Source organism: Myiozetetes cayanensis, unplaced genomic scaffold (assembly GCF_022539395.1).
Source record: "Myiozetetes cayanensis isolate MyiCay16 unplaced genomic scaffold, myiCay2020 scf18, whole genome shotgun sequence".
Taxonomy (NCBI): Eukaryota; Metazoa; Chordata; class Aves; order Passeriformes; family Tyrannidae; genus Myiozetetes; species Myiozetetes cayanensis.
Window position 1 is genome coordinate 9,259,927 of NW_026087389.1, and position 13,880 is coordinate 9,273,806.

General features: G+C 65.9%; 5 protein-coding genes and 1 long non-coding RNA gene across 8 annotated transcripts; 2 read left to right on the plus strand and 4 right to left on the minus strand.

Moving 5' to 3' along the window:
* Window positions 1-236: 236 nt before the first annotated feature.
* JAGN1 (jagunal homolog 1) lies at window positions 237-1,394 on the minus strand. Its single transcript, XM_050312915.1, is given in 4 exon segments — window positions 237-763; window positions 766-953; window positions 1,035-1,132; window positions 1,316-1,394. Coding segments are annotated over 3 exon segments (549 nt in total). The 5' UTR covers window positions 1,124-1,132; window positions 1,316-1,394; the 3' UTR covers window positions 237-491.
* On the plus strand, window positions 1,122-3,478 carry RPUSD3 (RNA pseudouridine synthase D3). Its single transcript, XM_050313282.1, has 10 exons — window positions 1,122-1,140; window positions 1,321-1,504; window positions 2,031-2,098; window positions 2,174-2,218; window positions 2,303-2,399; window positions 2,489-2,596; window positions 2,665-2,749; window positions 2,819-2,945; window positions 3,022-3,161; window positions 3,242-3,478. Exons 1-10 carry the CDS (start codon window positions 1,122-1,124, stop codon window positions 3,458-3,460), a joined length of 1,092 nt encoding a protein of 363 aa, XP_050169239.1. The 3' UTR covers window positions 3,461-3,478.
* A 554-nt stretch (window positions 3,479-4,032) lies between these two features.
* Window positions 4,033-8,278, minus strand: TTLL3 (tubulin tyrosine ligase like 3). Of its 3 annotated transcripts, XM_050312913.1 has the most exons (10): window positions 7,729-8,278; window positions 7,290-7,616; window positions 7,031-7,159; window positions 6,834-6,948; window positions 6,646-6,753; window positions 6,233-6,401; window positions 6,011-6,159; window positions 5,683-5,929; window positions 5,173-5,608; window positions 4,033-5,100 (listed from the first exon to the last, which is right to left on the minus strand). In XM_050312913.1, the coding sequence occupies exons 1-10, from the start codon at window positions 8,131-8,133 to the stop codon at window positions 4,171-4,173; spliced, it is 3,015 nt and encodes a 1,004-aa protein (XP_050168870.1). In that variant the 5' UTR covers window positions 8,134-8,278; the 3' UTR covers window positions 4,033-4,170. The 3 variants fall into 3 exon arrangements, with proteins under 3 accessions (XP_050168870.1, XP_050168869.1, XP_050168867.1); XM_050312912.1 differs by having other exon boundaries at window positions 4,033-5,608; window positions 7,073-7,159; XM_050312910.1 differs by having other exon boundaries at window positions 4,033-5,608.
* Window positions 8,279-8,769: 491 nt separating this feature from the next.
* On the minus strand, window positions 8,770-10,764 carry ARPC4 (actin related protein 2/3 complex subunit 4). Its single transcript, XM_050312916.1, has 6 exons — window positions 10,610-10,764; window positions 10,308-10,426; window positions 9,874-9,985; window positions 9,707-9,802; window positions 9,398-9,568; window positions 8,770-8,990 (listed from the first exon to the last, which is right to left on the minus strand). Exons 1-6 carry the CDS (start codon window positions 10,610-10,612, stop codon window positions 8,985-8,987), a joined length of 507 nt encoding a protein of 168 aa, XP_050168873.1. The 5' UTR covers window positions 10,613-10,764; the 3' UTR covers window positions 8,770-8,984.
* A 198-nt stretch (window positions 10,765-10,962) lies between these two features.
* Window positions 10,963-13,600, plus strand: TADA3 (transcriptional adaptor 3). The gene is made up of 8 exons (XM_050312914.1): window positions 10,963-11,614; window positions 11,741-11,991; window positions 12,148-12,253; window positions 12,406-12,547; window positions 12,709-12,812; window positions 12,903-13,012; window positions 13,146-13,331; window positions 13,408-13,600. The coding sequence occupies exons 1-8, from the start codon at window positions 11,297-11,299 to the stop codon at window positions 13,598-13,600; spliced, it is 1,410 nt and encodes a 469-aa protein (XP_050168871.1). The 5' UTR covers window positions 10,963-11,296.
* LOC126638764 (uncharacterized) lies at window positions 12,247-13,004 on the minus strand. The gene is made up of 3 exons (XR_007628683.1): window positions 12,878-13,004; window positions 12,656-12,803; window positions 12,247-12,456 (listed from the first exon to the last, which is right to left on the minus strand). It is a non-coding gene; the product is annotated as an uncharacterized LOC126638764 (long non-coding RNA).
* Window positions 13,601-13,880: the final 280 nt, after the last annotated feature.

Sequence of the window (13,880 nt, forward strand, 5' to 3'; positions counted from 1 at the left end):
CCCGGCGCTCACGAAGTTGGCGGAGACTCTGAGGCGGGTGACGGCGGCCCCCGTGTCGGGCGGCAGCAGCAGCAGCAGCGCGGCGACGGCGGCGAGCAGCACCGTGCGCCCCATGGCCGAGCGCCGCCGCTCCCCGCCCCGCCCCGGGCCGGCCCCGCCGCATTCCTGCACCGGCACGTGCGGCCCCGCCGCCCCCCCCCGCTGCCGGGCGGCGCTTCCTGCGGCGCAGACACGCGTGGGAGCGCGGACAGTGCTTTATTTCCATAGAGCAACACGAAGAGGAAGGGGAACGTACCCCAGGGAACCCTCCACGGCCCCAGCCCTCGGGGATTCTTCCCCCCCAAGTTACATGCGAGCCCGGGGTAGTGGCGTGGCTCAGACACCCGCAGCTTGGTCCCCGGGGGCCCCCCACCCACCGGAGCTGCGCCAGCGCCGCCCCACAGGACTGAGCTGCAGAGCTTCAGCACCTCACGGAGCCCACCCATTCCCACTCATTTCTTCTTCTTCTCCTGCGTGCTAGTGAACCAAGAGTCCAGTAGCTTCTTGCTGTAGTAGAGCTGCCAGCCATGCACCTGCGCGGCCACCACCACCACCAGGTACATGACGGAGACGGCCGAGAAGCCGAAGATGAAGCGGTAAGCTTTGCCGTGGCGGTAGAGCTGCTGCGCCATGGGGAACATCTCCATGGCCCCGTAGATGAGGGGAGCCACGGAGAAGAGGCCGGTGCTGATCATGGAGAGCACCAGGTAGCTGATGTTGTTCCGGGGAAGGAGAGCAGGCCAAGAAGGGAGGGCAGGATGCTGAGCAGGTAGGGGTACTCCCACTGGTAGGGCATGGCCACCTGGTCGTGGGGCAGCAGCTTGAGGTGCCCCACGCACATCTGGGCCAGCAGCAGCAGCCAGATGACCACGTGCGTGTAGATCAGCTTCTTGATCTCCGACTTGAGAGTCACGCTGGGGAGAGAGCGCGGGGCCGTCAGAGCCCGCTGGGGGCCGCGTGTCCCTCCCGGGAGTCCCGGGGGAAGGGACACCTACCTCATCTGGTAGTGCGAGGCCACGCGCTCCCGGTGCTGGAAGTCGCTGCCGTCGGTGCCGGGGGCGCGGGGACCCCCGCGGGAGGCCATGGCGCTGTCCTGGGGAGGCACAGCGTCAGGCGGGGCCGCTCTCCCTGCCCCCCTCCCCAGCGCAGCCCCGGCCCCATCCCCCCGGGGAACCCCGCCCCGGGCCTCCCTCCCGCAGTGACAGCCCTGGGGCCCCTCCCGCGACCGCCCGCCCAGAGCCCCCGGCGGGTGCCGCCGCTCCCCGCCGCGCCGCACCTGAGGGCGGGACGCTCTGCCCGCGCTTCCGCCGCTCTATGGCCGCGGCCGCGGGCTCTCCGGATGCCGGGGCGGCCGCTCGGCGCAGGCGCGGCGGGGCCGCCATGGCGGGCACCGGGGAGCCGCGGCCGCCGCCGCCGCCGCCGCGCGAGGGCTGGCGCGAGCGGGAACGGGGGCGCGCGCCGCGGAGTCAGCGGGGCGGGAGGGGGACACGAGGGGTGACACGGGGTGCGTGGGACACGGCGTGTGTGACACGGGGGGTGGGTGACACGGGGTGCGGGGGACACGGCGTGTGTGACACGGGGGGTGTGTGACACGGGGTGCGTGGGACACGGCGTGTGTGACATGGGGGATGTGTGACACGGGGTGCGTGGGACACGGGGTGTGTGACACGGGGGGGGTGTGTATAGTGCGAGGTGCATGTGAGACAAGGGGATGTGTGACACGGGTGCCCGCGGGCTGTGGGCACGTCGTGTGAGTGCAGAGGGGCTATGGGGTGGGTGTGGGGACACTGTGGGATTGCAGATGTGTGAACACAGGCTGGGGAAGTGTGAGGGTGCAGGGACAGGCAAGGGCATACAGATGTGGGTGCAGGGGCACACCTGGCAAGGCAGGGCAGTCAGTGGGGGAGTGATTTATGGACACACACGGGAAGGTTCAGGGTAGGTAGCTGGAGGAGTCCCACCCGTGCCACCCATCACTCCATCCCCTGCAGGCAGAGGCGGCCACTGGGTCCCGAAAAGACACTGGGGCTGCTGGAGGGCTCCGTGGTGCACCAGGAAGGTACCGGGGGGAGAGGGAGATGGGGGCAATGGAGACAGTGCGGGGGCACATCCTGACCAGGCTTCTCCTTGCCAGGAGCCCTGCTGGCACTGAACAAGCCCCCAGGCCTGCCTGTGCTGGGTGAGTATGGGGCAGGAAGGGGGGTCTGCTGGGGGTACCCGCCTTGGGAGCTCAGCAGGTGCTGATCCCCCAACCTCTCCCCAGGACAGCCTGGGGAGCTGAGCCTGGATGCACTGCTACCAGCGCTGAGACGACGGCTGGGCCTCCCTGCTGAGTTCCACGTGGTGAAGGCTCCTGCCAGGTATGGTTGGAGGTTCCAGGTTGGAGGCCCTGGGGCAGAGCCAGCGGGGCCTTTCCCCCTCTGGGGCTCAGAGCTGCTGTGTCCCATAGGCAGTGCTCTGGCCTCGTCCTCCTGTCCAGCTGTTACCATACCACTAAGAAGCTCCAGCAGTTCTTCACCAAAGCCCGCCAGAGAGGCCAATACCTTGCCACGTACTGGTAAGTCCCCAGGCCCCTGCTGTGCTGGCATGGGGGTCCTGTTCCCTCCTCACCATCTCTCCCTGCAGCGCTGTCACCGTGGGAGTCCCAGCAGAGGCGGAGGGCGAGATCCGCACTGGGCTGTGCTGGCAGCAGCAGGGTGACACTGCCATGGTAAGGGAGTGCCGGGGTGCTGGGGGTGTGCAAGGTGCCATGGGGAGTGCTGAGGGCTGTGCTTCATAGGTGGTGCCAGTGCCAGCCCCGGGACGCCACAGCCTGGCCAGGAAGGAGGTGAAGAGCACCCTGACACGCTACCGGGTGCTTGGTGCCAGGGGAGGCTGTGCCCTCCTCCAGCTCCAGCCCAAGACAGGTGAGTGGCCTCTCAACACCCTGTGCTGCCATGCTGCCCCACCACCACAATCCCACCTTCCCCCTGTGCCTCCCAGCCTTCCCGGAACAGCTCCAGGTACACCTGACGCTGCTGCTGTGCCCGGCCCTGGGTGACCACGAGCACTCCTCCCGCGTGGGCAGTGTCCTGGGGGTGCCCTTCCTGCTGACCCCCGAGGCCGCCCCAACCCGCACACAGGTATGTGGCCAGGGTGGATGCTGGTTGGGGGGTTCAGAACAGCCCCAGGGATCCCACTGACCTACTCACCGACATTGCAGGTGCTGGATGAAGAGTTGCTGTCCCGGCTGGGACTTTCGCCGCAGCAGCTCCATCACCTCCCACTCCACATCCACCTTCAGGAGCTTGTGCTGCCTGAGGGCCCCCTTTGTGCACCCCCACCACCCCACTTCCTGCGGACTCTGCGCTGCCTGGGGCTGCCCGAGTGCCCCAGTGCTGCAAGAGGATCCCCACCCCACAGCTCTCTGTCAGCCCATTAAAATCCCCACCTGCAGCTAGAGTGGCTCAAAGCCCAGTTCTTTTCTTGCCACACACAGGATGTGTTTCCCTCCACTGTGCCCCTGGCATTACTGGGAGCACCAGCTCTGCCACCCCTCTGTACCCACCCTGGTTCCCAGTGCCAGGGCACAGGGGCATCACCACCACGACAGGTGGTGTCTGGCAGTGTCTGCCCCTGCTGTGTCTGGCAGGGGTGACCGCAGGCAGGCAGGAGTGGAGGCAGCTTTTCCTGCCTGCTCTGTGCCCCAGCAGCCCCAGTTCCTGCCTGTAGCCCAATCCTGGGAGCAGCCCTGGCCCTGCCCACAGCTCCCACACACAGAAGGTCCAAGCCAGGCTCCTTATTACAGAAGTATTTTAAAGTGCGTATGAGGGATGAAGTGGGGACCACGACACAGCAGTGGGGGTGCACCGTGGTGGGAGGGAGCTGAGTACTGCCATGCTGGCCCAGCAAAGATGGGCAGGGTGCTGTCCCCTCCTGGGAATGTCTCAGTATCCCAGGTCTTCTGTGTCCCATTGGGAACTGCCACGTGCCTCTGCTCTGGGCCAGGCGTCACAATGATCTTTGCAGGCAGATGTAGGCGCGGTGGCCTGGCAGGAGGGAAGGAGGGGACACAGCCCATGGCTAGCCAGGGGTTGCTGGGTGCTCCCCAGGGCAGTGGCACAGGCACTCTATCCAGGGGACAGACCCTGATCAGGGGCTGAGTGGCCTGGGGCTGCCTGTGTGGGTGACGGAGCCGTGGCAGCCCCTGGCTCCCAGCAGAGCGGCTCCGGGGCTGTGGCGATGCTGAGAGGCCAGAGCTGGAGTGGCTCCATTGCCGCAGAGGAGGCTGCTTCCCTGTTGCTGCTCTGGGCTTGGGGACCTGGGTGTCTCTGGCCCCTGGGGACATGGGGAGCCTGGGGACACTGAGCACAGTGGTGGAGGGTTGATGCTGTGCTCGCTGTGGTGTCCGTGTGTTTCTGGCCCTTGGGGACACAGGAAGCTTGGGGGCACTGGGCATAGTGGTGGGGGATTGATGCTGTGCTCGCTTGGGTACATGAGTGTCTCTGGCCCCTGGGGACACAGGAAGCTTGGGGGCACTGGACACAGCGATGGGAGATTGATGCTGTGCTCGCTTGGGTACATGAGTGTCTCTGGCCCCTGGGGACACAGAGAGCTTGGGGGCACTGGGCACAGTGGTGAGGGGGCGATGCTGTGCTCGCTGGGGCATCCCGGTGTCTCTGGCCCTTGGGGACATGGGGAGCTTGGGGGCACTGGGCACAGTGGTGAGGGGCGATGCTGTGCTCGCTGGGGCATCCCGGTGTCTCTGGCCCTTGGGGACATGGGGAGCTTGGGGGCACTGGGCAGAGTGGTGAGGGGGTGATGCTGTGCTCGCTGGGGCACCCCAGTGTCTCTGGCCCTTGGGGACACGGGGAGCTTGGGGGCACTGGGCACAGTGATGAGGGGGCGATGCTGTGCTCGCTGGGGCACCCTGGTGTCTCTGGCCCTTGGGTACTGTGTGGCACTGGGCACAGTGGTGGGGGACTTGACCTGAGCTCGATGCTGTGCTGGCCAGCACTTCTTCAGGGAACAGCCTTTGACTATCAGCTTCACACGCCCAGACAGAGGCCTGGGCATAGCCACCTGTGGGGAGACAGCAGGGAGTGGGGACTTGGAGTGCCCAGGGTGTGCCTGCCCCCCAGCTCCCCAGCCTACCTCCTTGTAGATGAGCTCAAAGGCTCCAATGGAGCAGGTGGGGTTGTCCTTGCGGTCGAGCACGAGGCGCAGCGTGTCCCGCTGGACGTTGGCACAGAGCCGTCGGGTCACAGCCGAGGAGGGGCTCATGGTGGGGCAGGAGTTGATCTCCAGCAGCCAGGGCTGGCAGTCCTCCCCAACGAGAAAGTCGGCCCCATAGAGCTCAAAGCTGCTCTTGCGGAAGCCCACCTGGTCCTGGGCGCTACGCAGGGCGTTAAGTATTGCCGCCTTCATGCCAGGCACTATCACCTGATGCCAAGCATCCGCTTGCCCCAGCCATGCCAGGTATGCCTGGAACTGCCTGCTGGACCAGACCCTGTCGTGGGGCACGCGGGGGTCCTGGTCTGGTGACGTCTTGTACCACTTCTGGACGGAGACGTTGCAGAGGTGCCTGGCACTGGGGTAGGGAGAGGGGGGCTGAGATCAGTCTGAGGGGCTGGGATGTGGGGAGCCAGGGTGGGGGGCACTCACCGCTCCAGGCAGTGCAGGGAGAAGGGCCGGGAGCAGAAGCGCAGGTAGCAGTCTCCGTAGAACCAGACGGTCAGCGGCTTCCAGTCAGTCACCACAAACCACTGCCGGATGTCGAATTTGGTGCCAAAGATAGTCAGCAGCCGCTCCAGGTACTTCTGCACCACCCACTTGCCCTCCCGCACCGAGGGTGCTGTGCAGCCCCGCGCCAGCCGCAGCACCTCCTCCAACCGTGTCGCACAGACGATGCCTGGGGAACAAGGGCACAGTGATGGTGGGACCCCTCCTCTGTGGGGAGCCCGTGTGTGTCCCCCGCTTTCCCCAGCCTTACCCCTGCCTTGCGAGTCGGCACCAGGCTTGAGGATCCAGACATTGAGCTTGCCCTCCATGCTGAACTGTGGCAGCTGCTCTGCCAAACGCCGCAGCAGGTCCTGGCACCGCTCCCTCTGTGCCCCACTCAGCACCAGCCCGGCTCCCTCACTGTGGGGTGACATGGGGAGCTCAGCACCAGCCCCACCAATGTCCCCTGCCCCCTGTCACGCTTGGCACTCACTGTGCCACGCAGTAGTAATCCTGGAGGAAGCGGTTCCAGTCAATGCATGTCCTGCAGGGGAACGGGGTGCCCCTGTCAATGTCCTGGTGCCTCAGAACGCCCAGGTGCTGCTCACAGACCTCCAGGGCCTCCTCCACCAGCTGGGGGTACAGGGGAGATCCTGACCCTGCTATGGATGGCATGGGGTGAGAGACATGGCTGCTGTGCCAGCCTTGGAGCCAAAGCAGCACAGAGCCTCCCTCTGGGACCTGTGGCTTTGGTAGCATGGGGAGAGGGTGGGGGGTGGAGCACCCATAAGGAGCATTTATGGGAGGGAGCAGGGGATCCCAGGCCACAGCCATGAGCAGAGACTCAGCCTCCACGCTCAGGCCCTGGACCTGTTCCTGCCATCAGCCCCAGCTCCATGCACTCACCTGGCCCGTTGTCAGAGCCTGGGGGCTCCTCAGTCCTCATCAGCCTGTCCCCAACCTCTTCCAGGGCCAGTTTGAGCAGACTGCGAGCTGCTGTCAGGCGGAAATCATCTGCAAGAAGGAAGCATTGTCCCTAATCAGTCATGCACAGGATGTGGGAAGAGTGGGAGCACAGGAGGGCAGCAGCTCACCGATGAAAGCTTCCCGCTCGTCCATGGTCCCCAGCCGATAGCACCGTGGGAAAAAGGTGTTGGGGTCTGCTTGCTCAATCCAGGGCAGGTTTTGCAGACTGAGGCATAGCCCCTCCTGTTTAGAGAAGGTTGTCAATCCCTAGTGAACCCACCCCCCCACCTTGTGTCCCCCCTCTCCAAGGGCTCCAGGCCCCCACCTTGGTGGTGAAGGCACCCACTCGGGCATAGTGGTTCACCACCTGGTCCTGGTCCAGCAGCTGAGGGTCAACAGCGCTGAGGTAGCTGGCCCAGATGAAGTTTGGCACTCGGTCCCGCACCAGGTAGGACTGTGAGGGAAGGGGCCAGAGTGGGACACGGAGCCCCCGTCCCACCCTCATCCCCAGGGTGTGCCCCATGCCTGGGGATCCCAGGGAAGGGCAGTGGGGGCTGTGGCAGAGCTCAGCCCTCTCAGCTAACCATGAGGTCATGGATGCCATTGTGGTCTTCATCGCACTGCTCTTCCTCCTCTTTCTCCTCCTCCTCCTCAGTGGGTGGCCATGGGGAGTGCAGTGGCTCTGTGATCTCCAGGACAGGCTGTGCCCCACCACGTGGGTTCAGCACTGCCTGCCTCTGCTCATCACCATCATCCCTTGCCTCTGTCTCCAGCTGCTGTTTCTGTTGGTCGCCACAATGCTGCTCCAGCTGTCTGCCCACACTGGGGGGCTTCCTCTCCACCCAGCCACGGGCCCGCAGCAGCCTGCGGATGATGGGGTAGGGGCCCTGCACCATAAAGATCTTCTTCTCCTGCACAGACACCAGAGGGCTCAGCCTGCCCCAGTCCTGGTCCCTCCTGAGCCAGACATGCAATAAAGGCAAGTACATGACATTTGGGGAGGTGTGAAATCAGGCCCCTCACCTTAATGGCTGTCTCCACATGCAGCTTGGCCTTCTTGAGCAGCTCAAGGTGAAGCCAGCGCTGGTGGCCATCCTGGTGGCCCGAGGTGGTGGCTGATGCCAGCCGTGTGAGCACAGCCCTGTCTGACCTCGCTGGCCCCGTGTCCCCAGCACGGGGTGGGGCAGAGCGAGGGAGAGGGCGCTGCCCTGCCTGCCTCTGCCTGGCTGAGCCTGGGGCCCCTGACGTGGCATTGTCTGACATGCCAGGCTTTGCACCAGCGCCCCGGGTGCCCTGCACAGCCCTGGGATGTCCCTTGTTCCCAGCCTTCTGGGCCCGGGGACTGCTGGGGTGTGCCCTGCTCCAGCGCTGTCCCTGGCTGGGGGGCTGTGTGCCCGCAGTGCTGCTCTCGGTGCTACACTGTTCCATGGTAGCCTGAGGGCGAGGGGAGCTGTGGGTGGCTCTGCCTCCTCTGTGCCAAGCAGGTCGTCCTAGTCCCCTGTCCCATCTGGGGACTGGAGCAGGTGTCCAGTGCAGAATTGGCCCCCAGCCCCAGCACCACTGTGATATTAAAATGCAGGCTGTGGCCCCCAACCCCCAGTACCACCGCGAGGTCAGAGTGCAGGATGTGGCCCCCAGTTCCAGCGTGATGTCAAAGTGCAGGATGTGACTCCCCTCACCCCCAGCAGTGCTGTAACGTCACAGCCCCAGCCCCCACAGTGGCTCTACTGCCCTCCAGGCAGGATAAACAGCCCCCTGTGCCCACAGCCTCCACCGCCCCCCCTCAGACTGCACATACCCCCCCAAGCCCTCTTGTGCCTCAAACACAGAGGAACCCCCCAAGCCCCTTGGTGCCCCCAGGCCCCCTTCAAGTCCTTTCATATCCCCCCACTACCCCTATGGCCCGCCCCGACACCATCAACACCCACCCCTCGGTTTGCCGTTGCCATGGTGCTGTACTCCTCCAGTTTCACGCCCCTTCCCGTTCCATGATCTGAACCCCCTCCCCCCGGCCGCGGTTCCCCCCATCCCTGGTGCGGCGAGGGAGGAGTCGGAGGCGGTGGATACAGCAAACGAGACCGTTTAAAAAAACACGACGAGACAGGGGCAGCGCCGGGGCCGCGCTGCTGCGAGCGGGGGCTGCTCCCACCCGGCCGCCCCGCCCAGACAGGCGGGGCCCGGCCCGGCCCGGCCCGGCCGTTCTCGGGGAGCGGGAGCAGGCACAGGCACGGTGCCCGCGGGCACAAGCATGGGGGAGCCACGGGGTCCTGCACCACGGCCTAAAACTGGAAAGGACAGAAGACACGCAGCTGTCAGTGCCTGCCTGGGGCTCTCACCGCCCTCCTGGTAGCCAGGTGGTGCTCACAGACATCCACACTCAGCTTCTCCCGCTGCCTCCCCCAGGGACTGCACATCCACCACAGTGCCCACCAAAAGGGCCTGGGACCCCAGGGCTGCTGCTGCCCCTGAGTGCACTCTGGGGGTCTCAAAAGCTGGCACTTCACGAGCAAAGAGGGTACAAGCACCCTCGGCACCCTCCCCTCCCTGTTCCCAAGAGGGTCCGTGGGTAAAATGTCACCGCTGTCCTCACTGAGGTGACAGGAGAGCTCTGGGCACAAGGGCCACCCTGGCTTTGAGTGCCACACCCACTCCCAAAATCAGGGACCCGCCCCCTCCCATTCCAGAGCCTCACATTCTTAAGGAACTCCTCTGCCACGATGCGGGCCCTGGCATTGACAGAGAGCTTCATCTCGCTGATTTCCTTGTCAATCTCCTCCATGAAGTGGATGACAAAGTCCACCAACTTGTGCTTGTACATCTGCTCCGTGTGGAAGTTTGTGATCAAGAAGCTGATGTCGTAGCCCTGGGAAAGAGAGAAGTGCCCTGGGGATCAGCGCCCAAGTCACTGACACGCAAACTTGCATCCCAGCTCTGCCCTGGACACCCTCCCAGCACCAGGAACAGAGCTGGGGGCTGCTCTGCCCCCTCCCTGCCCCCTCACCTCCACGGGCTTCCTGCGCAGGATGAAGAAGTTTTCAGCCCTCATCATCATGAAGCGCATGAATTTGTGGCACAAGATCTTCTCGATCTCATCAGCCTGGGGAGAGAAAAAGGAAGTGAGGCTTCCCCCGAGGCAGGAGCTGCCAGCCCCTGCCCACGCCCCCTCACCTGCTTCACGGCGATGCTGACACGCACGGAGTTGATGGAGCCCTCGATGAGCACCTTTTCCTTCTCGTTCCTGCTGATGATCACCGGCTGCAACAGCAGCTCTTTGCTGCTCCTGCAGAGGAAGGGCAGGGGTGACTCAGAAGGCAGAGTTTACTGCTGAGGAACAGGGAAGCGGAGCTGCGGGGATCACAGAGATGGGGGGGATTGCAGCAGGATGCTTCCCGTACCCCCCGGGACGTCCCTCCCCAGGGCAGACCCTCGCTCGTCCCCAGGCTGAATCCCCTCCTCCTTCCCGCAGCTCCCAGGCTCCCTGCCGGCACCAGCGCTGTGCCCGAGGGCCGTGGGGTGCCCGGAGCACGGCAGAGACCGGCCCGCGTTTCCCGGGGCGGGCAGCGGGGGCCCCGCAGGGCTCCCCCGGTACCCCCTCCCCGTACCTGACTTCCACCTCGGGCTTGTTGTGCCGCTCCACCACCTGCGAGGAGAAGTTCTCCAGGCACAGCGCGGCCTGCAGCGTGGCACGCACCGCGTTCAGGTACGGGCGCAGCGTGGCGGTCTGCGGGGACACGGCGGCGCCGTCAGACCGCGCACCGGGGACCGGCTGCTCCCGGGTACCGCCTCCTGCGCCAGCCCCCGGCCCGCAGCCCCCGGGCCCCCATCACCCCCCGCTGGTGCCGATGCCAGCCCCGGTGCCGGTGCCGGTGCCGTCCCCCCGCCCATCCCGGTCCCCCCGCCCTACCATGGCGGTGGCGGCAGCGCTCCGGTCCCGGCAGGCGGAAGTGGCCGATCACCTCTTCCGGGATGCGCGGCACCTCCCACTGCGGCGGGAGGGAGGGGGGGCGGGCAGAGAGCTCCCGCCCCGCGGCCCGGCCCCCACCGCGGCGCGGAGCGGGATGGCGACACCCCGCGCGCTTTCCCCCCCGCGCCGCGCCGCGCTTGGTACGCGCCTGTCAGCTCTTCCATATTAGGGCAGGGAGACGGAGGGCGCGTTGGGCCAATGAGCGTCGGCGCGGGGCGCGGCGCGGCCAATGGGCGGCGAGGGGCGGGGCGGTCGCGGGGCCGGAAGGGGTTCGCGGCCCAGGCTGGGCCCCCCCCCCGTCGCGTCCCCGCCGAGCCCCGTGAGCCCAGCCCGGGATCTCACCCCGCGATCCCGCCCCGTGAGCCCAGCCCGGGATCCCGCCCCGTGAGCCCAGCCCGGGATCTCACCCCGCGATCCCGCCCCGTGAGCCCACCCCGCGATCCCGCCCCGTGAGCCCACCTCGCGATCCTGCCCTGGGACCCCGTCCCGGGTCGCCGCAGCGGCCCGGTGCTTGCCCCAGGTTCCCCCGGTGCTTGCCCCAGGTTCCCCCGGTGCTTGCCCCAGGTTCCCCCGGTGCTTGCCCCGGGTTCCCCCGGTGATCCTGCGCGCGGGTCCCTCGCAGCCCCGATGCCCCCGGGCCCCCGTAGCCCCCTGCTCCGCTCCCCTCTCCCCCGGGTTCCCCTGTCCCCAGCGCCTCTCGGTGCCCCCGGAGCCCCCCAGTGCCCGGTGCCCGCCGCCATGAGCGAGCTGAAGGACTGCCCGCTGCAGTTCCACGACTTCAAGTCGGTGGACCACGTGAAGGTGTGCCCCCGGTACACGGCTGTGCAGGCCCGCTCGGAGGATGACGGCATCGGCATCGAGGAGCTGGACACGCTGCAGCTGGAGCTGGAGACACTGCTCTCCTCCGCCAGCCGCCGCCTCCGCGTCCTGGAGGCTGAGACACAGGTGCTGGGACCGTGTAGGGTCAGGGACAGGCTCCCTGTCTCGCTCCTTCCTGCCTAGGGGCTACCCCTGGCCCGCCCCTGCCCAGCCCTGGGCATGGGACCTGATGGGGCATCGACTCTCTTCCAGATCCTGACGGACTGGCAGGATAAGAAGGGCGACCGGCGGTTCCTGAAGCTGAGCAAGGACCACGATGTGGGCACATCTGTCAAACATGGGAAGCCCAAGAAGCAGAAGCTGGAGGGCAAAGGGGGCCATGGGACTGGGCCTGGCCCTGGCCGGCCCAAGTCCAAGAACCTGCAGCCCAAGATCCAGGAATACGAGTTCCAGGATGATCCCATTGACGTGCCCCGCATTCCCAAAAATGATGCTCCAAACAGGTGTGCGGGTGTTGGGGGACATTGGGATTATCTGTCTCCTTCCTTGAAGCATGCAGCACAAAGGCTGAGGGAAAAGGTACCCCGGGGAAGGGGGCCATGTGTCAGCTCCCATGTGCTCCCCTGCAGCTCTCCCTCACAGTCCATCCGCCTCTGCAGGTTCTGGGCATCAGTGGAGCCATACTGTGCCGATCTCACTAATGAGGAGGTCAGAGTCCTGGAGGAGCTGCTCAAGCCACCTGAGGATGAGGCTGAGCATTACAAGGTGAAAAGCTCCTGAGCCCATCCTGTGCCCTCTCTCCCCATCCCCTCCAGTACCTCACAGCAAGTGTTCCCACCTGGGATGCTGCCGTAGTGCTGGGGAGGTGGGAGGCAAGGCAGAGTCTCCAGGAGCTATGCTGAGCCCTGCTCTCACAGATCCCACCACTGGGGAAGCATTATTCCCAGCGCTGGGCACAGGAGGACCTGCTGGAGGAGCAGAAGGATGGAGCCCGGGCAGCAGCTGCTGCTGACAAGAAGAAAGGTGTCCTGGGGCCACTGACTGAGCTGGACACCAAAGGTGCCCCCATCCCGCCTCTGCCTTTGCCCAGAGGGGCTGGGAACACTTGTACCCAGTAGAGCCAAGCCTCAGCCCCAGGGGCTGAGACTGCCCTGCCTGACTGCTCACCTCTGTTGGGTCACCTTTGGGGTTGTTTATCTTCCTCTTCCACTTCCTCCCAGATGTCGATGCCCTCTTGAAGAAGTCGGAGGCCCAGCATGAGCAGCCAGAGGACGGGTGTCCCTTCGGTCCCCTGACGCAGCGTCTCCTGCAGGCCCTTGTGGAGGTGAGAGGGCTCTGTGGGGCCATGCCTGTGGGGTAGCACCGTCACAACCCACCACTAACCCTTACCTTTCCCTCATGCTCCCTCTGCTAGGAAAACATCATCTCCCCCGTGGAGGACTCCCCCATCCCTGAGATCGCCGGCAAGGACTCGGGAGCCGACGGTGCCGGCACGTCTCCCCGCAGCCAGAACAAGCCCTTCAGGTGAGCGGCTGAGGCAGACCCAGAGCTCGGCGCTGCCCGTGGCTGCGCGGAGCACAGCGCTGGCTCCCTGCCCCCGTGAGTCGCGGGGAGCAAAGGGCGCATGGTGGGCAGCGGCCGCTCTCCACCCTGGCAGCGTCCCCCACACCAAGTCCCTGGAGGGGCGGATCAAGGAGGAGCTGGTGGCTCAGGGCCTGCTGGAGTCAGAGGACCGCCCAGCCGAGGACTCGGAGGATGAGGTGCTGGCGGAGCTGCGCAAGAGGCAGGCGGAGCTCAAGGCCCTCAGCGCTCACAACCGCACCAAGAAACACGAGTTGCTGCGGTGAGAGAGAGGGGGCAGGAATGGGGGCAAGCAGGGGGCTGCCTGGCGGGGACTGACACCCCTGTGTGCCCCCCAGGCTGGCCAAGGAGGAGCTGCACCGGCAGGAGCTGCGACAGCGTGTCCGTATGGCCGACAACGAGGTGATGGATGCCTTCCGCAAGATCATGGCTGCCCGGCAGAAGAAGCGCACGCCCACCAAGAAGGAGAAGGACCAGGCTTGGAAGACCCTGAAGGAGCGGGAGAGCATCCTCAAGCTGCTGGATGGGTAGCAGGGGCTGAGGACCCCCCTCTCTGTGTGGACCTCACCTGCAGGGTTCTGCCCTGCCTGTGCTCTGGCTGTACCATGCCAGTGCAGGATGGAGCGGGCGCAGCCTTCTGCATGCCCTGGGCCTGCTCAGCCTCCTCACCTGCGAGACAGAGCCTGCCTGCTGTCTCCTCCCTGAGTGGGGCTTTCACTGATTCAGGCTTGGAACCCTGTGGAGTTGCGGGGATCTCTCCCGTGGACAGCCTCCCCCAGCTGGTGGCTTCTGCTCCCACGTTACCCTGTGC